The following is a 25,344-nucleotide window of genomic DNA, read 5'->3' on the forward strand; positions in this document are numbered from 1 at the left end:
CTGTACCTCATAGGGTAAGAGTTGAATAGCCCTGCTATAGGCTATACTGTACAACAGTGTGTATAACGGTTCTATAGTAGCCTACAACAGGTTAAGTTATAGGTGAGAGGTAAGAAATGTACCACTGCCCCTACTGAAGCTATGTACAGTATCATAATGGTTTTATTTGAGACTCAAAATGACATCAACTAATTTACCCTATGCGCGCAAAAACACGTTTTACAACATGTCCAAAAATCCTAAACAGTCAAAAACTCTCCGCACAGACACGCGAGTCCAAGGTACAGCCAGTCTACCAAAGGTCGGACCAGACCATGAGACGCTGGTGCACCAGAGGCAAAGCACATTTGCTCCACAGCTGCACATCTCCACCACTGTGAACAGAGAACATGGAGGAAGACCTAAAGAAGAGACCCAAGTCCAGGGGTCTGAGTACCCTGGAGAAGAGCCTGGTACTACTGTTTGTGGCTCTGACTGGCGCCTGCATCGGACTGGTGGTCATCTACTTCACTGACAAGAACAGCGTCTCCACTGATGAAGGTGAGTAGTGTACTACCTGTATGTTTAAATGGAGGGAAGGGAAAGGGGGATACCTAGTTAGTTGCACAACTAAATGCATTAAACCAAAATGTGTCTTCCGCATTTAACCCAACCCCTCTGAATCAGAGAGGTGCGGGGGGCTGCCTTAATCCATATACACGTCATCGGTGCCTGGGGAGAAGTTGTTGTTGGAGGTTAACTGCCTTACACAAGGGCAGAACTGCAGATTTGTCCACCTTTTCAGCTCAGGGATTGGAACCAGCTACCTTTCGGTTACTGACCCAATTCTCTTAACTGCTAGGCTACCTGGTGGTGAGCTGCTATATACTTTAAACACATTCATGTAGGCCAGATGATTAGTACTACTGTATATATGTTTATATGTATACTGCTAGGTAAAGTCCCGCCTTATCTCTGCTCGCTGGTCACCATAGCTGCACCCACCCGTAGCACGCGTTCCAGCAGGTATATCTCACTTGTCACCCCCAAAGCCAATTCCTCCTTTGGCCGCCTCTCCTTCCAGTTCTCTGCTGCCAATGACTGGAACGAACTACAAAAATCTCTGAAACTAGAAACACTTATCTCCCTCACTAGCTTTATTAAGCACCAGCTGTCAGAGCAGCTCACAGATCACTGCACCTGTACATAGCCCATCTATAAATAGCCCCAACAACTACCTCTTCCCCTACTGTATTTATTTATTTATGTATTTTGCTCCTTTGCACCCCAGTATTTCTACTTTGCACACTCATCTACTGTCAAGTCTACCATTCCAGTGTTTTACTTGCTATATTGTATTTACTTTGCCACCATGGCCTATTTATTGCCATTACCTCCCTTATCTCACCTCATTTGCTCACATTGTATATAGACTTATTTTTGTACTGTATTATTGACTGTATGTTTGTTTTACTCCATGTGTAACTCTGTGTTGTTATATGTGTCGAACTGCTTTGCTTTATCTTGGCCAGGTTGCAATTGTAAATGAGAACATGTTCTCAACTTGCCTACCTGGTTAAATAAAGGTGAAAATAAATAAATAAATAAAATATACTGTAAACACTTAGGAGTTGTTCTATCCCTCTAAACCTCATCACTGTCAAGGAGGTGTGAATACTAAACTTTAAACCCTTCAAATGTCTTTCAAATGAATGTTTATAGCTCTACTCACACCAGAAAGTTCAACGCCTTCTCAGCAGGACTATGAAACAGTGATTTATGGACCCTTGTGATTGATGGACCATTATACATGTACCATAATATCAGGCTTAGCTAAGCGTCTGGGGAGTGGATGGGTAACGGCTGTCGGCTGGTGGTGAGTTTTCTGACAAGAAGATGAAAAGTGATGTTTGTTGTCTGTTTTGTTTCAATTTCTATCACTGTACGTTGTGCTCTTAATGTATCTCTGTCTCTGACAGATGTTTTATTATTTATGATTAAAATAAACCACACTTCCATATCAGCAATAAATGATAAGCATAGAAGATCGATCTGGCTCATTGTGTACCGTAATAACAAACCAACGGCATTCATTGCTGCAGTAATAATGGCATTGAATACTTCTGGCATTGAATGTGCATCCGTTTTGGCTACAGGGCTAGACAGAGAGTTATATTCTAAGGGGGTTCTGTGTCTTTGTGGTACCTCTGTGATGTGAGTCACAGTGACGTCCCCTGCCACTGTGTGGCAGACAGACAGTCCGAGCTGAGACCCAGCTGTGGAGTACGTCTGTGGAGGAACAGAACAACAACAAAAGGCAAAGGTTCCTCTAACGTTGAGGGAACGTCTATAGTCAAACCTCCTGCGAACCGTTAGGGATATCTGAAAGTCTAATTGGTCCCCTTGGACATTGGCATCTCATTGGTCTCACCACTGGCTACTGATGCACTGATGCGGTTCCAAGCACTGTTATGGATTGCTGGACGTATTTTTCATATAGTGTCACTCTGTCACCATAGAAAGCATGACAAATACGTCCTCAATTTGTCACGTCTGCATTTGTTTTCAACCCTCCGTTTTGAGTCTTTCTATTTCATCTATAGTTAGAAAACAATCCATCAAATCACCTGAGTTAAAATGTGATTTAACATGCGTGTTGTTTTGGCTTCTGACAAGGTCTCAATGATGATCTGTTTATCATATAAGATAGTCCACATATCTGCAACATATCTTGGTGCCTTTTTACAGTTTTGTGCTGGTTCCCAAAAAATACAGCCTTCCCCACCCTGTAAAAATGCATTTAAATCATATAAAATCTATGATGTTATTAACATTGTCCCACGCTACCTTGGCTTGGTTAGCCAAATCAGTCATTTCGTTCCTAAGAATAATGGCTTTCATCCATTTCTGTGAGTGAGACAGCCTTAGGAGACGCGGCTGACTCCAGAGACAGCACTCACACAGTACACTGGTCTAGCATAATGCAAATACTCTCACTCTCTTTCTCTCTATTTCTCTCTCTCTCTTTCACTCTCTCTCTCTCTCTCTCTCTCGCTCTCTCCCTTTTATCTCCTTTCTCCTTTTATTCGTCCTTACAAAATCCCTTATTCAATAAACCTTGCCCAGGAATAATGTCTGCACTTTGAAGTAATGGTCGTAGCTAGTGGTATATTGAAAGGCCAAATACTGTCTAGCATCTGTCTACATTATACAGTGCATTCGGAAAGTACTCAGACCCCTTGAACTTTTCCACATTTTGTTACGTTACAGCCTTATTCTAAAATGTACTAAAAAACATTTATCATCAATCTAAACACAATACCCCATAATGACAAAGCAAAAAGTTTTTTAGAAATATTTGCAAATTTGTAAAAAAGATACAACTGAAAATATCACATTTACATAATTATTCAGACCCTTTACTCAGTACTTTGTTGAAGCACTTTTGGCAGCGATTACGGCCTCGAGTCTTATTGGGTATGATGCTACAAGCTTGGCATACCTGTATTTGGGGAGTTTCTCCCATTCTTCTCTGCAAGCTCTGTTAGCTTGGATGGGGAGTGTCGCTGCACAGGTATTTTTAGGTCTCTCCAGAGATTTTAGATCAGGTTCAAGTCCGGGCTCTGGCAGGGCCACTCAAGGACATTCAGAGACCTGTCCTGAAACCACTCCTGCGTTGTCTTGGCTGTATGCTTAGGGTCGTGTTCCTGTTGGAAGGTGAATCTTCACCCCAGTCTGAGGTCCTGAGCGCTCTGGAGCAGGTTTTCATCAAGGATCTATCTCTCTGTACTTTGCTCCGTTCATCCTTCCCTTGATCCTAACTAGTCTCCCAGTCCCTGCCGCTAAAAAACATCCCCACAGCACGATGCTGCCACAACCATGCTTCACTGTAGGGATGGTGCCCAGTTTCTTCCAGACGTGATGCTTGGCATTCAGGCCAAAGAGTTCAATCTTGGTTTCATCAGACCAAAGAATCTTGTTTCTCATGGTCTGAGAGTCTTTAGGTGCCTTTTGGCAAACTCCAAGCGGGCTGTCATGTGCCTTTTACTGAGGAGTGGCTTCCGTCTAGCCACTCCACCATGAAGGCCTGCTTGGTGGTGTGCTGCAGAGATGGTTGTCCTTCTGGAAGTTTCTCCCATCTCCACAGAGGAAATTTGTAGCGCTGTCAGAGTGACCATCGGGTTCTTGGTCACCTCCCTGACCAAAGCCCTTGCTCAGTTTGGCCGAGCGGCCAGCTCTAGGAAGAGTCTTGGTGGTTCCCAACTGCTTCAACAAAGGTGCTTCTACAAAGTACTGAATCCTTATGTGAATGTGATTTTTTTTAAATCTAAAAACCTGTTTTTGCTTTCTCATTACGGGGAGTTGTGTGTAGATTGATGAGGAAAAATAACAATTTAATACATTTTTAAATAAGGCTGTAACATAACAAAATGTGGAAAAACTTGAGGGGTCTGAATACTTTCCGAATGCACCATATATATGCCACTAGTCAACAAAGGGATAGATATATGTATGTACAAAACATTAGGAACACCTGCTCTTCTCATGACACAGACTGACCAGGTGAATCCAGGTGAAAGCTATGATCCATTATTGATGTCACTTGTTAAATCCACTTCAATCAGTGTAAATGAAGGGGAGGAGACAGTTTAAAGAATTGAGACATGGATTGTGTATGTGTGCCATTCAGAGGGTGAATGGGCAAGACAACATATTTAAGTGCCTTTGAACAGGGTATGGTAGTAGGTGCCAGGCGCACAGGTTTGAGTGTGTCAAGAACTGCAACGCTGCTGGGATTTTCATGCTCAACAGTTTCCCGTGTGTATCAAGAATGGTCCACCACCCAAAGGACATCCAGCCAACTTGACACAACTGTGGGAAGCATTGGAGTCAACATGGGTCAGCATCGCTGTGTAACGATTTCGACACCTTGTAGAGTCCATGCCCTAACGAATTGAGGCTGTTCTGAGGGCAAAAAGAACGGGTACAATATTAGCAAGGTGTTCCTAATATTTTTTACACTCAGTGTATATGTGTGTAAATTATATAAAAAAACTTGTACTGTATTGGTTGTATAGGGTAGTTGCTGACCATGTTGTCATTGGCCATACGATTGTATGAGGGTAGGTTATTGCTGTATGTTATTGCTTTAATTACCAATTACCAATTGCTTTTGTTTAATGGGACTGGTAAAGCAATCCTCAATTCGAATGCTCTTATTAACGTAAGTAGTGCCACTATATCATCAAACAATCTGTCCCAGCAGGATGTTCAATATTGACATTGTGTTACCCTTCCATGTTATACATAACAGCCCAATAACAAGGGTTATAATCAAAACAAATGATTCTGTCGGTAGACATTGTTTTTCCAGAACAACATTACCCAAAGCTGTTCCCCTGCAGCTGTCACATCAACTGAATGTTCATGTAATCAATTGTGTGTGTGTGTGTATGTTTGTGTGTGTGCATGTTTGTGTGTTTGTGTGTGCGTGTGCGTGTTTGTGTGTGTGTGTGTGGGACAAGAGGTCAATTCGGGATGCGGGGGTCCTCGGGCTCTCAAGGGCCCGTCAGGGGAGTTCACCAGCATGAATCACCCCAGTAGCTACGACAACGGCATGAGCTGCAGCTGGCACATCACTGTAGACCCAGGCATGGTAAGTACCACAATGCAACATATTCAAAACACAAAGACTTTTATACAGTAACCTTTTCATTTTACTGTGCTCTTTCCTTCAAACAAATACACTGAACAAAAATATAAATGCAATATTCAACAATTTCTAAGATTTTACTGAGTTACAGTTCATATAAGGATCTCAGTCAATTGAAATGAATTCATTAGGCCCTAATCTATGGATTCCACACTTTAAAAAAAGTTGGGGCATGGATCAGAAAACCAGTCAGTATCTCGTGTGACCACCATTTGCCTCATGCAACGCGACACATCTCCTTCACATTGAGTTGATCAGGCTGTTGATTGTGGCCTGTGGAAGGTTGTCCCACTCCTCTTCAATGGCTGTGTGAAGTTGCTGGATATTGGCGGGAACTGGAACACGCTGTCGTACACGTTGATCCAGAGCATTCCAAACATGCTCAATGGGTGACATGTCTGGTGAGTATGGAGGCCATGGAAGAACTGGGACATTTTCAGCTTCCAGGAAATGTGTACAGATCTTTGCGACATGTAGCTATGCATTATCATGCTGAAACGTGAGGTAATGTCGGCAGATGAATGGCATGATCATGGACCTCAGGATCTCATCACGGTATCTCTGTGCATTCAGATTTCCATTGATAAAATTAAATTGTGTTCGTTGTCCGAAGCTTATGCCTGCCAGTACCATAACCCCACCACCACCACCATGCTCATCCACACAACGCTATATATGTTGTCTGCCATCTGCCTGGTACAGTTGAAACCGGGATTTGTCTGTTTAGAGCACACTTCTCCAGCGTGCCAGTGGCCATTGAAGGTGAGCATTTGCCCACTGAAGTCGGGTACGGCGCCGAACTGCAGTAAGGTCAAGACCCTGGTGAGGACGACGAGCACTCAGATGAGCTTCCCTGAGATGGTTTCTGATAGTTTGTGCAGAAATTATTTGATTGTGCGAACCCACAGTTTCATCAGCTGTCCGGGTGGCTGGTCTCAGACGATCCTGCAGGTGAAGAAGCCGGATGTGGAGGTACTGGGATGACGTGGTTACATGTGGTCTGCAGTTGTGAGTCAGGTTGGACGTACTGCCAAATTCTCTAAAGCAGAGAAATGAACATTACATTCTCTGGCAACAGCTCTGGTGAACATTCCTGCAGTCAGCATGCCAATTGCATTGTGTTGTGTGACAAAACTGCACATTTTAGAGTGTCTTTTTCTTGTCCCTAGCACAAGGTGCACCTGTGTAATGAGCATGCTGATTAATCAACTTCTTTATATGCCACACTGATCAGGTGGATGGATTAGCTTGGCAAATGAGAAATGCTCAGTAACAGGGATGTAAACAAATTTGTCCACCAAATTTGAGAGAAATCAGCTTTTTGTGCATATGGAACATTTCTGGGATCTTTAATTTCAGCTCATGAAACATGGGACCAACAATTAACATGTTGCGTTTATATTTTTGTATACATGTCAAAACACAACTAAGTCTCATAGGCTCTGTTCAAATGTCATTGAATAGCCTCCCTTTTCTTTCTTTCTTTCTTTCTTTCTTTCTTTCTTTCTTTCTTTCTTTCTTTCTTTCTTTCTTTCTTTCTTTCTTTCTTTCTTTCTTTCTTTCTTTCTTTCTTTCTTTCTTTCTTTCTTTCTTTCTTTCTTTCTTTCTTTCTTTCTTTCTTTCTCTCTTTCTTTCTTTCTTTCTTTCTTTCTTAATTGAAGTAGTCACTGGTTGGATCATTGACTACCTCATGGAAGAGAGAAAGGAAGAATGGATGCATTGTTAAGAATTCTACATTTTCAAGAGATACTCTAAAAAAGCTTCATGTCATTTCCATGACGACCACTGATCTGACAGGGGCTGATGGGTGGAAGTAACACGCCAGACACCTTTCCATGCCCTGTGCTTTCACCCATCAGTGCACATACAGAGGAGACGAGGACATAAGAATAGGCGGCCATTTTGGAAATTGGAAAATGGGAACCCAGTCATATTGTAAGGAACAGGGTCTCTTGTCCTTAAAGGATATTCTGTGTCTGCCTGATAAATATTCATCAAAGAGATCCCCTTATCTTTTATTAATGCACAGCGGCTAGGGCGAATGTTTGGCAGGTGCAGAAACCATTAAGATAATGACTAAAAACATCAAATTAACCACATCACTAACTTTGAAAGATATTGCACTTTAAAAACCAATTCTAAACCAGAATGCTTGGTTGACTTATATAGAACAAAACCTGCAGCGGAACAATGCTTTAAAAGCCATCTTTGATCACCGTCACCACCAAAACAGATCATCATTTCAATGATCTTTCATTGGAATAGTGCTTTTGATATGAGTCTCTGAGCTGGAAGGATGTCAGGCGTAGCCATAAGTCTGTATCTCAAATGGAACCCTATTCCTTATGTAGTGCACTACTTTTGACCAGATCCCATAGTTCTAAATAGGGAATAGTGTGTCATTTAGGAAGCAACCATAGACAGACACCAGGGTATAACAGTACGGTAGGCAAGGCGAACAGAACAGAAAGCCCTTAGATCAGATGTAGCTATGAGACATGGGTAAACACAGCTCCACACCGTGACAGATGGCTGCTCTGCCATCTCTTTCATTCTCTCAAGCTACGACATCCGGAGAAGGAGAGGAGACAGGAAAACAAAAAACATTTTCACTTTGCCAAGCAAGCCAGACTGAGACTGCCTCTCTCTCCCCCTTTCTCTCTCTCTCTCACTCTCTCTCTCTTCCCCTCCCTCCCCTTCCTCTCTATCTCTCTCTGTCTCTGTCTGTCTCTCTCCCCCTTTCCCTCTCCCTTTCTCTCTCTCCTCCCCCTCTCTCTCCTCTATCTCTCCCTCTCTCTCTTTCTCTCTCCCTGTCGTCTCGATTTTAATCTCTCCTCTCTTTCTCTCTTCTCTCTCTCTCTCTCTCTCTCTCTCTCTCTCTCTCTCTCTCTCCCTTTCTCTCTCTCCTACCTCTCTCTCCTTCTCTCTCTGTTCCTCTCTATCCCTGTCGTCTCAATTTTAATCTCTCTCTCTCCCCCTCTCTCTCTTTCCCCGTCGTCTTGATTTTAATCTCTCTCTCCTCTCTCTCCCTCGCTCTCTCTCTCTCTCTCTCTCCCCCCTCTCTCCCTTTCTCTCTCTCCTACCTCTCTCTCTCCTTCTCTCTCTCTGTTCCTCTCTCTTTCCCTGTCGTCTCGATTTTAATCTCTCTCTCTCTCTATCTCTCTCTCTCTCTCTCTCTCTCTCACTCACTCGCACGCACACGCATACGCACACACACACCAACACACACGCAGTCAAGCCTCCTACTAAGTAGCAGTATGTCTACTGCTCCAGTCTCTAAGACAGTGAATAATAAAAACCTGCCTGTTTGTTTTCCTCTACTCCAGGTGATCAATTTGTGGTTTGAAGACTTCTCCCTGGAGGCAACAGACCTGTGCACAGCAGACTACTTTACAATACAGGACAACCTGGGAGTCATCGGTAAGACACTGGAGACACTGGAGCCAGACTAATTAAGTGGAATAAGGCCAATACATCCAGGGAAAGGGTTTGGTAGGCCAACGTTTATTACTGCAACCTGAGGGGGAGACATATGGGAAGGTGTGTGTGTCGGAGTGGGGGGTAGTGTGTGTGTGTGTGTGTGTGTGTGTGTGTGTGTGTGTGTGTGTGTGTGTGTGTGTGTGTGTGTGTGTGTGTGTGTGTGTGTGTGTGTGTGTGTGTGTGTGTGTGTGTTCTCAAATAGCTCGCTATACAGATCAGATATTGATCCACACAGGGTTTTGAGAGGTGGGATACAGGTGTAGGGTAGGGGATCCATCCTTGGCATGTCTTCAGGTATGTGTCACATCTCACATGGTGGGGCACAAAGGGATTTCATTCAAAGGAATGTAATTCCATTTCTGTCCTTTGAGCCTGTTCAAAACCAGTACCATACAATCTCCAGCACATCGTACATTCATATTCAGTTGTTTGATCTATCCTCAGATCTTTCCTCCTTGACTTTATACAACTCAAACCACCAGGTTCTCCCCACCATCACTAGCTTTTCCCATTTTATTACAAGCTCATTTACTTGAGCAAACATATTACATTTAGATATTTAATTTACTCTGCGTATCATATTCTATTACGCCCGTAGGTGATGGTGTGTGCTCTTCAGACTGTTTCTGACAGGATGGGAGAATCAGACACCCAGCCAGAGTCTCTCTCTCTCTCTCTCTCTCTCTCTCTCTCTCTCTCTCTCTCTCTCTCTCTCTCTCTCTCTCTCTCTCTCTCTCTCTCTCTCTCTCTCTCTCTCTAACTGTCCGTTCTCACCTCTTAACTGACACGCTGGGATGTCTGGCACAGCCAAGGGAAGCTATGTGAAGTGTGAGGTGGAACTATTAAGGTGACTGTGCAAAAGCGTTGATGGTTAACCTTGTGAATAGGACTCGTTTTTTTCAGTACTTTTCTATACTTTCTATACCGTATAGTTAGAGATTGGTGGATGTAGATGTGATGCCACACCATCGTTCTCAACTGTGTTACCCTTTCCACTGTGCCACACATTAACACACAGCCAAACGTCTGCTCTCACAAATAGATACAGACACACACACGCACACACACAACTAACCCTGCAGTGTTATTGCAACACCTCTGGCTCTTCACTTCCTCTGTCCCTTGGCTGCAGCACGACACACCTCACACACACTCTCTCTCTCTCTCTCTCTCTCTCTCTCTCTCTCTCTCTCTCTCTCTCTCTCTCTCTCTCTCTCTCTCTCTCTCTCTCTCTCTCTCTCTCACTTCCACACACAGTGTCCCCTATTCCCCACACCCTCAACACACAGCCCCACAGGACCATCCACACTCCAAGGCTATAAGGGTATTGAGCTTTGATGTCAAACCCAAATTAGAGCGTTCACGGAGGACACAGCCTATAAGCCTGGCTGGCCTGCCTCTTCACTACTCCACTTTAAGTTACAGCCCCTAACTAGATTACAGACTTTCAGAGGGAGGTTAACTGCACTGCGGAATGTCACATTGATGTTTGACATTACTCGACTGTTTTTGTAACATAGCAACAAAAATGCATACATGCATTTATTGGAATGTATTGAAAATATCAATGGTATATAGATATACTGTACTATACATATTGGTCCAGCTGTATGACCAGTAGCTATTGATTTGACATAAATGGTTCTATATGTACAGTAATCCACATATTGTTTTCTTCTGTTCTGTTTGGCTCTGCAGGGAGGTTGTGTGGGCGCTCCAAACCCGGGCCCATAGTGTCACTGGGAAACTCTATGTTGTTGTTCTTTGACACCAATGACAGAAATACAGACAAGGGATTCAAAGCAAAGTACCAAGCTGTGACACCAGAGAGTACTTTAGGTAAAATAACACCATAATCAATAGTGATGAGAATTATGAACATTCAGAGCTTTTCAGGGGAGAGAGAGAGAGAGAGAGAGAGAGAGAGAGAGAGAGAGAGAGAGAGAGAGAGAGAGAGAGAGAGAGAGAGAGAGAGAGAGAGAGAGAGAGAGAGCAAGGAGTGACAGAGACAGCAAGGAGTGACAGAGAGAGAGAGAGAGAGAGAGCAAGGAGTGACAGAGAGAGAGAGAGAGAGACAGCAAGGAGTGACAGAGAGAGAGAGAGAGACAGCAAGGAGTGACAAGAGAGAGAGACAGCAAGGAGTAACAGAGGAGGACAGAGAGAGAGACAGCAAGGAGTAACAGAGGAGGACAGAGAGAGAGACACAGGGAGAAAGCGATGGATGGATGGTGGGTATCCTTGAGGTGTCTGTTCAGCTGAATTCCTCTCCATCTCCATGCTCCCTGCTTCCAGAAATAGCCGGGGCTGGTGGCGCTCTCCAAGGTGACCGCGGGGATCTACTGACCCCTGGGTTCCCAGCACAGAACTACGAGAACGGGGCTCTCTACCAGGTACATACACACACACACACACACTATCGCGGCCTCCACAAGGACATGCCGTCCATGGTACCACACACAATCTGCCGTACACACAACAGCACCTCTCTACCAAGTAGTGTATTATCCACAGCACGTTGTTTATATGGCCCCAGTCTTTCTGTGAGGTACTTTACAATCAATAGCACCTTTCTCTCTGTCTGAGGAAGTTAATAATAATAACATGGCCCGTCACGTCGTGTGCTGTATGGCGCTAAGCTGCATCAATAACAATCAATGGGGAAACGGACTCCTATATTTTGGGGTGTTTTCAAATGAGGTGCCCCTTTAGTAAATCCATGGTCACTGGGCACCATCTGAACACAGGGGGATGTTGACCATGCTTGATGTTCTGGATAGTGGATCGAGATTGGGGAGCAACTCGCGTCTTTTTTGGCTCAGAGCACGGCGGAGCGCTTTGACGTCAGCTTTTGCTTGGTTTGGATCATTAGATCATTGGGATGCGTCACAAATGGCACCCTATAGCCCTTTATAGTGCACTACAGGTCCCATAGGGCTCTGGTTAAAAGTAGTGCACTATGTAGGGAAAAGGGTGCCATTTGGGACTCATGCTTGGTCCTGTTGTTTGGCTGTGTATTATCTGGCTTGCTCATGTTGCTTTCTGTCTCCTTCTTGGCTTGGATGTTGAGGCGGATGGGCTCCTGTCCAAACCGTCACAGCCCAGGAGATATTGGATGATTTTTATTCATGACTCGTGTCAATATGCAGTGCATGCAGCCGTCTGCAACCTGGGCACCCTCCAGGCAGAAAGAGAGAGAAATAGATGGATGGGAACATTGAGGATAAATTTTGCTTAAAGCAATGTAGATGGAAATGAAATGTAGAGAAAGGACACCCTTGCCCGTTTCCTGCTGACGAGTGACTGTGTCTATTCTAGAAATGTAACTTCTATCAGTAATGTTTTTCTTAAGGTTGTGCCTTACTTAGAAAGCCCCTGCCTTTGAATATGAATACGTTCAACTGTGTGCCAAAGCTCCGCCCCCACCAGAATCTACTAGAAGGAATATCAGACTCATGTTGGTGCATATGGTTATATCAACTCTACCAACGGATTTATCTTGACATTGATTGAATCGTTGATCTTTGATCATTGATTTAATCTTTGTAATTGATTGAATGTTTGATGAAGTAATGGAAATAAAATGGATGTTTGTATTCAAATTAAATGGATGTTTTGTATGAAATTAATGCTTGTGGTCAAACAAAATGGATATCTTCGTGTATGAAATGGATGTTTGTGGTCAAACAAAATGGATATCTTCGTGTATGAAATGGATGTTTGTGGTCAAACAAAATGGATATCTTCGTGTATGAAATGGATGTTTGTGGTCAAACAAAATTGATTTGTTTGTGTTTGAAATGGATGTTTGTGGTAAAAACTAAATGGATGTGTTTGAAATGGAGGTTTGTGGTAAAAACTAAATGGATGTCTTTGAAATGGATGTTTGTGGTAAAAACTAAATGGATGTGTTTGTGTATGAAATTTGTGGTGAAATGAAATAGTATGTGTATGTGGTCCACAGTGGAGGATCACTGTACCAGAGGGAGAGAAGATCAGACTGACGTTCTCCTCCTTCGACCTGGTCCCTGAGGCCTGTAAAGACTACGTAGATGTCTACGATGGTCACAAAACCGGCTCCGCCATGTTGGGTAAGACATCACTCTGTGTTATGCTAACTCTGGTATACAGCAGTTGGACTAGTATAGATACTTATAGTACAGATATACTTAGGCCTACACACCTGTTGCACAATATGTGTAGGCCAGCACTAAAAATGTACTTATTCACTAGTCTCATAATATGTCAAAATACCCTAATTATACCCTACCCTCATAATATGGGTACACTCAAATATTCATTTTCAATAATAGGCTACTTTTGTTCATGGATTTTCAATTATGAGAACAGAGAGATTGTGGCAACAAGTGCAACATCTTCAGTCCTCCAAACCCACAATCAATACATTCTTAAGTCTCACAATTTGAGCAACTTTACTAATGAACTTGTTTTAGGAGGTATTGTATCTTAATCGACATGCAACGGGAGCACTTGGCAGTTGAAACAGGCTGTGGGGAGTGAAATCAACTATGCATACAGCAACACTCAAATTCACTTCAGGCTGCATGAATAAGATATGATGTTCATTAAAAGTTTGGGGTAGGAAGATGGAAAAATAGAGAGAGGTTCTCAAATTAGACCGGCATGTAAATGTAATCTCTACAAACAGAAATTATGCAAAATAGCTGTATTTATAGTTATTATTGAGCTTACTATGTATGCAGAGACCGGTACAATACTTGTGTGAATTAATCAAATAATAATTGGTGTCACTGTTTGGTCAATTCAAGTGGTGCATAAGGCCTGTCCAGGTTTTACATCAGTGTACCACAAATTGGAGTTTGGGTTATTATAACGAACTGTGTAGTTTGATTAGTGGCCTAATCAAACTATTTAGGGGTTTCTGAACAGTGAAATGTTGTTTTCTCACAGGTCGATTCTGTGGTAGTAAGAATCCAGGCCGCGTGGATTCCAGCGGCAACACGATGGTGGTGCGTTTCAAAACCGATGCCACTCTCACCTCCAAGGGTTTCAGTGCCACATTCACCAAGACCAGCCTCATCCCGACCACGGTCAAACCTACCACCATGATGCCCACAACACCAGCTATAGCCGGTCAGTACACTACGGGGAAAACCACAGAATAACATAGAATTCTATATCTATGAGTGTACCCATAGACATTATATCAATTCTATATCTATGAGTGTACCCATAGACATTATATATCAGTTCTATATCTATGAGTGTACCCATAGACAATATATCAGTTCTATATCTATGAGTGTACCCATAGACAATATATCAGTTCTATATCTATGAGTGTACCCATAGACAATATATCAGTTCTATATCTATGAGTGTACCCATAGACAATATATCAGTTCTATATCTATGAGTGTACCCATAGACAATATATCAGTTCTATATCTATGAGTGTACCCATAGACAATATATCAGTTCTATATCTATGAGTGGACCAGTCAGATTGCCGCGTTCAGAGGTCATATGCCCCTTCTAGGAATTAGCCTGTATTTCTAATTGTGATTTTCATATAGACCTAAGTACTTGGTATGCCACAGTTACAGCTGTATTGACTTTCTGCAGGTAGCCCTCCTTCCTCCTCCTCTTGACTCCAGTTGAAATATGTGAGCTCTCTCCGTGGTATAATTGATTGGAATTCAGTGGCTTGCAGCAGCAACAGTATTGATGTTGTTAAACCTTCCTCACCAGAACATTTTTGTCAAAACTTGCCTCTTTTTCTAGTTTTTCATTCGTTTAAATTATATAGAATGATTGATTTCATCAGCAAGGTAAATTGCTAAACTATGTCCACATTGCACACAGCAGGCATACATAGCAGGCATAACTTTGCCTCTAGCAACTTCCATACTCTAGCTGTGCATCCCAAATGACACCCTATTCCCTATATAGTGCACTACTTTTGACCAGAGCCCTATCAAAAGTAGTGCACTACTGTATATAGTGAATAGGGTGCCATTTTGGGACGCAGCTTAACGGATGTAAATCGTTGGCTATGTTGTGAAGATCAGTATAAACCAGCTGATTGATGAGCAGTGTTTGTTGGTAAATAATCACCGGTGTGATATGCTGGCATAATGGTTATCGCTGCCTTTCTCCTAACATAGACACAATGATAAGAGGCTGACAGGCAGCTTAAAGGACAATTCCACCCCCAAACTATCTTTTGGTATTTGTTTCATTAGTCCATTGTTGGCATAGTGCCAAAATGTTTTGCTTGTCGGCTATCAAGTTTTCAAGATATGTAACTTTCAAAGTACAGAAATCATCCCATCATATGAAGCAAAACGCAGCATCATTTGATGCAAAATGCATCATACGGGATGATTTCTGTATTTTGAAAGTTACATATCTTGAAAACTTGATTGCTGACAAGCTAAATATTTTGGGACTATGTCAACAATGGACTAATTAAACAAATACCGAAATATTGTTTTTTTGTGGAGTTATCCTTTAAATAAGAATGAATGCAGCTTAAACAATAGGGTGGGTGTGTCGTTTTTGTGTGTGTGCGTGCTCGAGGGAGTCTCCCATAGCCCTAAGCTTTGACCATTCATCACTAACCCAAGCTTCATGTTCTCTGCTACAGACTCAGGCTGCGGTGGTGTTGGAATGCTGTTTGGCCGTAAAGGGGAGATCCATTCTATGGGATTCCCAGATGCGTATCCCGGGAATCTTCACTGCTCCTGGAACATCACAGTTCCGGAAGGCTTCCTGGTCAAACTGCACGTCACAGACATGTCCGTCACGGGAGAGGCGGGCCAGTGTGGTGAAGACAAGCTTGTAGTTGCTGACAGCCTCCAGGCGCTTGGTAAGTTACAGTATGTCCACCCAACCTGGATCCCCTGTTCATGTGTTATTATGGAGATCCAAAATGGCCACAAATGGTGTCATAGAGTACAGACACTTTAAGTTGTTTGTTGTTGTTGTTTGGTAAACTCAGATGGACCGTCCAAATTGCTCATCGGTCTCTATGAAAGCCCCAAAATGGCACCCAGTGTAATCTCTGACAGCATTAGTCCATTGATAAGACAAGCCACCCACAATACCCACCTACAGTATCTGTAGCCAAACCCCAAAATGGCTACCAGCCCCTAGTTTCTTGTTAATAAGATGTGCCTGCCCATCCACACTATGCCAAACCCACAAATGGCGACAGTGGGGGCCAGCCGATACCCTATGACCCGCTCCCCCTCGTATTTCCCAAACAAGCTGTTTGTCGACTGAGGGACAAACACACACACACACACACACACACACACACACACAACAAACAAATCAAGTAGCAGGAGACAGCAGATAAGCATATGCTGAGCAGAAAGTGCCCCGTTGCTTGAACTGAAAAGGAGGGGGACTTTGACTCCTGGACAGAGCACCAAGCTAGGCTAGTATGCTGAGTGTGCCAGTGCCTGTCTCCTGTCCTCAGGGCTGTAAAGCTGTGTTGATTAGGATCTCTCCCCAGAGAAGGAGCGAGGCTAGGGAACTGTAAATGTGACCTCCTTGTTATTCACATCAGAGAGCTGGAGTCTGATAGTTTTATCTCTAGCACAACACTCTGGAACAGAGGCAGACAATAACACCTGCGGCGTGTGTGTGTGTGTGTGTGTGTGTGTGTGTGTGTGTGTGTGTGTGTGTGTGTGTGTGTGTGTGTGTGTGTGTGTGTGTTAAGTTGAGAGAAAATGGGGGGCAGAAAGAGAGAGAGGAAACAGCTTTGTTTCTGCGTTAAAGAAGACATCCCTTGGAAGACGCTGAAGTCATAAACTCAGCATTTTGGAACCTAACACCATCCAAGGAACGCTATTTAGTGCTTTGGGGTGAAGTTTCCCCTAGGTACAGATCTAGGATCAGCTTTCCCTCCCCCAATCCTAACCTTAAGCATTAGTGAGGAAATGTTTTAACTGACCCACGATTCACGTCTAGGTGCAACTTCTCCCTACACCCTATTCAGTGTGGTATTCAAGCTGATGTCAAAACATTTAGGATGACAGATCTTTCGCTCTCCTTCTGTGTGTGTGTGTGTGTGTGTGTGTGTGTGTGTGTGTGTGTGTGTGTGTGTGTGTGTGTGTGTGTGTGTGTGTGTGTGTGTGTGTGTGTGTGTGTGTGTGTGTGCTCGCGCGTGTGTGAGCAACGGTCAGTTCCTTCCTCACCAGAGGTCTCTGTCGGAGCTCTAACTGTCAGAACAGGTGCGACCCCCTGCCAGGGGGAGCAGGGCTCAGCAGGAGAGCATGGTTGGCCCCTGACAGCACACATTAAACCTAACAAGTACAGGAGAAAAACACCAGGCAGCCACACAGACAAAGGGCAATAGAAATACAGACTCCTCCATTGTAGGTGCTTCAGTTGGTGCTGTGTCATTTCAGAACTCTGATCTCCTCCATTTAAAAAATCTATAGTTACTGAGGTAGCGTAGATGGTAGTAAACGTTGAAAGCGGAGGAGTATGTTTTCTGAGATGTTGTACCCATAGACCTTTTGGTGACGTGAAACCATTTGATTGATGTGTCTTATTTGTCAAGGTTATGTTGACATTATGACTGACATGTTCTTTATCGATGAGAGGACCGTGCCTCATAAGAAATCTGTCTGTTCTCTGTAATGTCTTGAATGTCTAATGATTCACATCTTTGCTAGACCAACATTGGTATGCATGGAAATTAACATTTGTGTATTTCAAATTCTGGTTACTATTCTTATCTTTCTATATTAGTAAAAGGTCTCTCTCTCTCTCTCCCTCTCCTCCAATCCAATACTCCTAATTTCCGTTCCTTCTCCATCCCAGGCACACACTGTGGCTACGTCCTTCCTCCTGTGGTGGTCAGTGCCAATAACAAGATGTCCCTGAGCTTCCTGTCCGACTCCCGTCTCTCTGACCGAGGCTTCTCCGCCAAGTGGGAGGCTGTGTATCCTGAGGACATTGCCGGTAATCATCCCAGCTTTCTCCGCTTACACACACGCATGCACACGAACGTGCACACATGTGAATCTGTATACACACACACACACACACCTGAGGCACCTTATATCGCTGAGGCAGCTCCACTACTCTCTAATAATGACCAGCCATAAAGTGAACTTTAGATCCCCGGGACGTATTTATGACAGGAGGGACGTCATAGAAGGAGAAGTATGAGCGGTAAGTACTGAGAAAGCACAGGTCAGAGTACGCTGGTCAAACGAGGGAAAATGCTTTGATCATGATTAGAATTGATCAGTCAGAGGGCTTGACATTTGAGTTGTGAAAGGGGTGAGGAGGCCAGAAGGAGGATTTGTTTTTTGTTAAGTCATTTGTTCTGATGTGGTCGCTTTAACGTTTTCAACTGCTGTTTTACCTTGCCGTTTTTTTGGCATTATACTACCGTTTTTTTGAGTTGTTCAGACATTTCAGTTCATGGATGTCAACACCCACATTTAAAGAGATCTCAAGATGTATGTAAAGTGGATGTATTAAACGTTTATTTCTGTTACAAACTCCACGGACCCGCTCCATCTGAGTAAACAGACATACACTCCATCTTTAAATAAACAGGGAGAGCCAGATACCAGGGCTGATCGACCAGCTACATTAGGGTGCATTGCATAGGCTTGCACTGGCTGTTTATCACTGTGACACACTGTGCTTACTACTGAGTAAATTCTACTCTGCTCTCTGGCTAATGTTGAGGAGGCTGCAGCTCATCTACTCTAATCTGTTTATTTCCCTTCTGCTCACTATCATCATTCAGACACACACACACACACCCACACAAGGACGCATGCATGCACTTACACACACACGCACTGACCCATGAATGGACATACACACGCACACACACACACACACACACACACGCACACACACACACACACACACACACACACACACACACACACACACACACACACACACACACACACACACACACACACACACACACACACACGCACACGCATACAGTATGTACACACACTAATCCCCACCTTCATTCCACAGCGGTCCAGGGATGCGGAGGGGCCTCCCATGAGTTAAAAGGGGTTATTAAGTCTCAGAACTGGCCTATGAACTACAAGGCGGCCAGCGAGTGCATGTGGAGTGTGGAGGTACCCAAAGGGAAGACCATAACCCTGACGTTCACCCACTTCAACGTGGAAGCCAAGGATATTTTCACTTCCAAATGCTTGGATAACATGGTGGCATACGACATCTATAATGACGGAGCTGAGAGTACAAAACACGGTGAGTACGAAATATGGTGATTTTAAACATTTGATTGAATGTTGATTGAATGATGCTGCAGCTAGTGTACCATCAGCACATTGTTACCCAATTTTATGAAAGGTTATTTATAAATAAAATGATAAGTTACAGAGTAGTAGTAGTAGTAGTAGTAGTAGCACTAGCAGCACTAGCAGTAGTAGTGGTAGTAGTAGTAGTAGCAGCACAAGTAGTAGTAGCAGTAGTAGTAGAAGCAGTAGTAGTAGTAGTACAGATGTAGAATCTTAATTTGAGCCAGATTGCTATAGCAGGAAAATAATCATGCAGCAACAGGAAATGTGAATTATTATGTGGATTATAATGAATGCATATTTTGTAGGGGTTGATACATTTTCCATATGGGAAAATGAAGTCTGAAATTTCAAAGTGGAAATAACAAACTTCAGAAGCCTTTTTAAACCTCCAAATACAGCTCAAATAAAGTTTTCCTGGAATAGGGTGATCAAATTAAGATCCTACATCTGTAGTAGTAGCAGTAGTAGTAGCAGTAGCAGCAGCAGCAGTGGCAGCAGTAGTAGTAGTAATAGCAGTAGCAGCACTAGTAGCAGTAGTAGCAGTAGTAGTAGTAGTAGTAGCAGCACTAGCAGTAGTAGCAGTAGTAGTAGTAGTAGCATTAGTAGTAGCATTAGTAGTAGCAGTAGTAGTAGAAGTAGCAGTAGTAGAAGTAGCAGTAGTAGAAGTAGCAATAGTAGTAGTAGTAGTAGTAGCAGTAGTAGAAGTAGTAGTAGTACTATTAGTAGAAGTAGTAGTAGTAGTAGTAGTATTAGTAGTAGAAATAGTAGTAGTAGTGTTACAGAAGCAGCTCAACTGACTTGCAAGTGATTTTTGGTATTGTTGTTTTTACTTACCAGGTCCATGGTGTGGTGACCAACTCCCAGCCACCATCACAACTAAGGGCAACAAGTTAGTGATGCGTTTCCATACTGACTTCTTCGTGGAGGCTAAAGGTTTCAGGGCCTACTGGACTACAGACACCACCCAGCCCCCTGTACAGCCCAACCCTTGGGACAACATCACCGTAGGTAGGTACCTAACCCAGCCTGTTCCCACTGAGCCCCCTATACAGCCCAAACCCTGGGACAACATCACTGTAGGTAGGTACCTAACCCTTACCCAGCCTCTTCCCACTGAGCCCCCTATACAGCCCAAACCCTGGGACAACATCACTGTAGGTATATACAGTGCCTTCGGAAAGTATTCAGATCCCTTTACTTTTTCTGCATTTTGCTACGTTACAGCCCTGTTCTAAAATGGATTAAATGTTTTAAAAAATCCTCAGCAATCTACACACAATACCCCATAATGACAAAGTGAAAACAGGTTTTGAGAATTTTTGCAAATGTATAAAATATAGAAATAAACCCTTTACTATGAGACTCGAAATTGAGCTCAGGTGCATCATGTTTCCATTGATCCTCCTTGAGATGTTTCTACAACTTGATTGGAGTCCACCTGTGGTAAAATCAATTGATTGGACATGATTTGGAAAGGCACACACCTGTCTATATAAGGTCCCACAGTTGACAGTGCATGGCAGAGCAAAAACTAAGCCATGAGGTCAAAGGAATTGTCCGTAGAGCGCCGAGACAGGTTTGTGTCGAGGCTCAGCTCTGGGTAAGGGTACCAAAACATTTCTGCAGCATTGAAGGTCCCTAAGAGCACAGTGGCCTCATCATTCTTAAATGGATGAAGTTTGGAACCACCAAGACTCTTCCTAGAGCTGGCCGCCCGGTCAAATCAGGGGAGAAGGGCTTTGGTCAGTGAGGTGACCAAGAAGCCGATGGTCACTCTGACAGAGCTACAGAGTTCCTCTGTGGAGATGAGAGAATCTTCCAGAAGGACAACCATCTCTGCAGCACTCCACCAATCAGGCCTTCATGGTGGAGTGGCCAGACGGAAGCCACCCCTCAGTAAAAGGCACATGACAGCCCGCTTGGAGTTTTCCAAAAGTCACCTTTAATCTGATGAAACCAAGATTAAACTCTTTGGCCTGAATGCCAAGCGTCACATCTGGAGGAAATCTGGCACCATCCCTACAGTGAAGCATGGTGGTGGCAGCATCATGCTGTGGGGATGTTTTTTAGTGGCAGGGACTGGGAGACTGGTTAGGATTAAGGGAAAGATGAACGGATCAAAGTACAGAGAGATCCTTGATGAAAACCTGCGCGAGAGCCCTCAGGACCTCAGACTGGGGCGAACGTTCACCCTCCAACAGGACAACGACCCTAAGACCATGTAGAATCCTGGCTTTATTTCAGCTGATCAGTCTGTAGATCACAGTAGAATCCTGTATTTTTTTTCTGCTGATCCATTTGTTTCAATTTTCGGTGCCCAGATGTGTAGTAAAACTAGATTATTTGGTGGAGCTGTAAACACCGTGACATGTTCCAAATGGCACCCTATTCTCTATAGTGCATTGCTTTTGACCAGAGCCCAATAGGGTTCCGGTCAAAATTAGTATACTATTATCTGTATAGGGAATAGGGTGCCATTTTAGGATGCAGACAGTGTAGTATGAAGTGCTCTTAGTGCAGCAGTTGCCCTCTGGTTGTCTCTTACCCTTTGCCCCATTCTTTACCCTTTGATGGGCCCCAGGTGGCCGGGCCCCTGCCAAGCCAATTGCTGAAATCGAGTTTTACAGATGGACTGTGCATCGTGCTGCCTCGGGGGGGTTTCTGGTCGGGCACAGCCGAGAGGAGAGGATGATTGTGGGAAAAATGATCTATCAAAACAAAATCAAAACCCTGTAGTCTTATCGCTGATGTCAGATAGGATAACAACTGTTCTGTCCTTTACTCTAGAATGGCCAACCACATGTGGCAAACCCGCCATTCCCCCCACCATCCACACTCGCATCGTCAATGGAGAGCCAGCCAACCCCCACTCCTGGCCCTGGCAGGTGTCCATGCAGGTGAGACACTGTCTGTCTAAACTCTATTTAGGGTTATTTAGAAGACAAATAGGCACGACTGGCTCACAATTGAAGGAATAGTTCAACCAAATTACAAAATTACATATTGGTTTCCTTGCCCTATGAGCAGTCTAGGGACACGGCCCATAGAATGGATTGCTGTCTTACCTTGTCCATAGACTGCTTACAGGCTAAGGAAACCAACATGTCATTGAATAATTTGGGTGTTCTATCACTTTAAAAGCTGATGTTTTATTTTCCCAGGTTTGGCCTAGCAGTCAGGAGACGCCCAAGTTCTTCCACACCTGCGGAGGAACTCTCATCCATAAGAACTGGGTCATGACCGCTGCCCATTGCTTCATACGGTGAGTAAACTACAGAGTGAGTCCCAAATGGCACCCTATTTAGGGCACTACTTTTGACCAGGACCTATAGGGAATAGGGTGCCATTTGAGACGCATAGGCCCTGGTCAAAATTAGTGAAATATATAGGGAAAAGGGTGCCATTTGGGACGTAGAGACAGAATTACTAGAACAGACATTCCCATTCAAGTCAACGGTCCATTCCGTGTTGGGCGGTAATTCTATTCCTATAAATGTGCACTCCCCTCGACTGTCACAGGTACATATCACCGTACATGTAGGCCAGCATGTCCCTATGGTGTGCACAAAACAAGATGATTTTGGCATACATTTTTACCTTTTGAGATTTTAAAATGTACCTTTTACATTTGATTGAGCTGACACAGGGTTGTGAAAGTACCCAATTGTCATGCTTGAGTAAAAGTAAAGATAACTTAATAGAAAATTACTCAAGTAAAAGTGAAAGTCACCCAGTAAAATATTACTTGAGTAAAAGTCTAAAAGTATTTGGTTTTAAATATACTTAAGTATCAAAAGTAAATGTAATTGCTAAAATATATTTAAGTATCAAAAGAAAAAGTAAATGTATAAATCATTTTACATTCCTAATATTAAGCAAACCAGACAGCACGATTTTCTTGTTGTAGTGGGCCAGGCACACTACAACACTCAGACATAACTTACAAACGGAGCATTTGTGTTTAGTGAGTCTGCCAGATAAGAGGCAGTAGGGATGACCAGGGATCTTTTCTTGATGTACTTGAATTGGAAAATGTTCCTACCCTGTTGCTAAGCATTCAGAATGTAACAAGTACTTTTGGGTGTCAGGGAAAATGTATGGATTAAAAAGTACATTATTTTCTTTAGGAATGTAGTGGAGTAAAACTAAAAGTTGTCAAAAAAAAATCTATAGTAAAGAAAGGTACAGCTACCCCAAAAAACTACTTAAGTAGGACTTGGGACGTGAAAGTATTTTTACTTAAGTACTTTACACCACTGAGCTGACATTACGTAATATTGTTCTGTGTCTTGTTAAGTAAACAAAACAGAAAAGTATTTTTAGACCATGAAAGTTGAGAAAATGTCCCTCCCTGTGTCTGGAGCCTGTTATCTTAATGCAGACGGGCAGTTCTTTGGGACGCCTATGCCTCTGTCTGTCACAACCATTACCTAGGTCCTTATCTTAGGCTTGTTACAGGGCTGGTGCTGGGTCTTGTTAGTCCAATGAATGTCTCCAACTGTGTATAATGACCCACAGAGTTAATTCTGCCCTGTCACAGAGAACCATGCTGATAGACAGGAATTGATGGTATGCTACTACTGCCAGCAAACTCTGTACAATGTAGGTTTTTCTGTCGGTTGGTGGTTGGTTTTGTACATAGAAATAGATCCTTTCAAGGGTATATCCCCAAGTCAAATCATTCAATTTCTATGATGTAGTTATAGGTGGTTGTGTTAAGGAGGATGTCTGCATCAGTGTGTGTGTGTTTATACAATGAGTGTACAAAACATTAGGATATATGTGACTCTCTCTCTCTCTCTCTCCAGGTATGCTGACGAGCTCCAGCGCTGGAAAATGTGCCTGGGTAAACACAACCTGACATTCACAGAAGACACGGAGCGCTGCTTCGGCGTGACGGGCATCTACCGCCACGAGGGCTTCAAGAACCCTATGTTGCCCACGGTGGAGTTCGACATCGCCCTCGTCAGGCTGGGTGGGGAAGTGACCCCCAGCGATCAGATCTCCTACTCCTGCCTGCCCTCCCTGGAGGAGGTCCTGGAGGGGGGCAAGAAGTGTTACGCCACTGGATGGGGAGATGAGACTGGTGAGGGGTTGTGGGGCTTTGGGACGTCCACGATTTGCTGTGACCTCTTTTGTCTCGTATGAGGAATTGTATGTGTCCCAAATTCCTCCCTATTCCCTATATAGAGCCCCATGGGCCCTGGTCAAAAGTAGCACACTGCATAGGGAATAGGGTGCCATTGTGTAGTGCAGATACAATCAATGTTATGCCACCGGCTGTGGAGATGGAGGACACCATGATATTGGAGCCAATTGGAGGGGTAGCCCAGACCAGCGCCTATCAACCCAACACCTTATGCAAAGTGATCCAAATCTCTTGACGCGGTTGCTAGGGGTTGGGTTAAGGGTGCTACAATATGTATTGAGCAGATAAGTGGGATACAGTCAGAGCAAGATATTAGGATGGTGACCTAATTTTCCTATCAGAAAAAAACATATGACTGTTCCCTTCCACAAATATATACAAGCACGTACAAGCTACAACAAATCTATCCAACCACCATAATTAATTCCTTGACCAGTTTTCCTATTTCCATACTGCCAAACCTGGTTCGTTCTTCCAGTGCTTTCACCCCCTCTGTTGGTTAACAATTGAAAATACATCCACTGAATTTCAACCTTGATCTCTCTGCACACTTCTTTGGCTGCGTTCACACAGGCAGCTCAATTCTGATCTTTTTTTGGTTCACTAATTGGTCTTTTGACCAATCAAATCAGATCTTTTTCAGAGCTGATCTGATACCAACTAGTGAAAAAAAAGATCGCAATTGGGCTGCCTGTGTAAACACAGCCTTAGTTTTCTAT

General features: G+C 43.5%; 1 protein-coding gene across 2 annotated transcripts in view; it reads left to right on the top strand.

The window, feature by feature from the left end:
* The first annotated feature begins 290 nt into the window (after nt 1-290).
* LOC106610241 (cubilin) overlaps nt 291-25,344 on the top strand; it is a 29,489-nt gene continuing 4,435 nt past the window's right edge. For both annotated transcript variants that reach the window (XM_045722809.1, XM_045722810.1), the window contains exons 1-14: nt 291-540; nt 5,505-5,635; nt 9,019-9,112; nt 10,871-11,011; nt 11,465-11,562; nt 13,134-13,260; nt 14,102-14,284; nt 15,801-16,022; nt 17,990-18,130; nt 19,181-19,423; nt 20,314-20,484; nt 22,264-22,373; nt 22,638-22,738; nt 24,285-24,562. In XM_045722809.1, the coding sequence (XP_045578765.1) occupies nt 390-540; nt 5,505-5,635; nt 9,019-9,112; nt 10,871-11,011; nt 11,465-11,562; nt 13,134-13,260; nt 14,102-14,284; nt 15,801-16,022; nt 17,990-18,130; nt 19,181-19,423; nt 20,314-20,484; nt 22,264-22,373; nt 22,638-22,738; nt 24,285-24,562 (2,191 nt within the window). In that variant the 5' untranslated portion in view covers nt 291-389. The remainder of the gene's footprint in view (nt 541-5,504; nt 5,636-9,018; nt 9,113-10,870; nt 11,012-11,464; nt 11,563-13,133; nt 13,261-14,101; nt 14,285-15,800; nt 16,023-17,989; nt 18,131-19,180; nt 19,424-20,313; nt 20,485-22,263; nt 22,374-22,637; nt 22,739-24,284; nt 24,563-25,344) is intronic.

Source organism: Salmo salar, chromosome ssa08, assembly GCF_905237065.1.
Source record: "Salmo salar chromosome ssa08, Ssal_v3.1, whole genome shotgun sequence".
In the NCBI taxonomy this organism is placed as follows: Eukaryota; Metazoa; Chordata; class Actinopteri; order Salmoniformes; family Salmonidae; genus Salmo; species Salmo salar.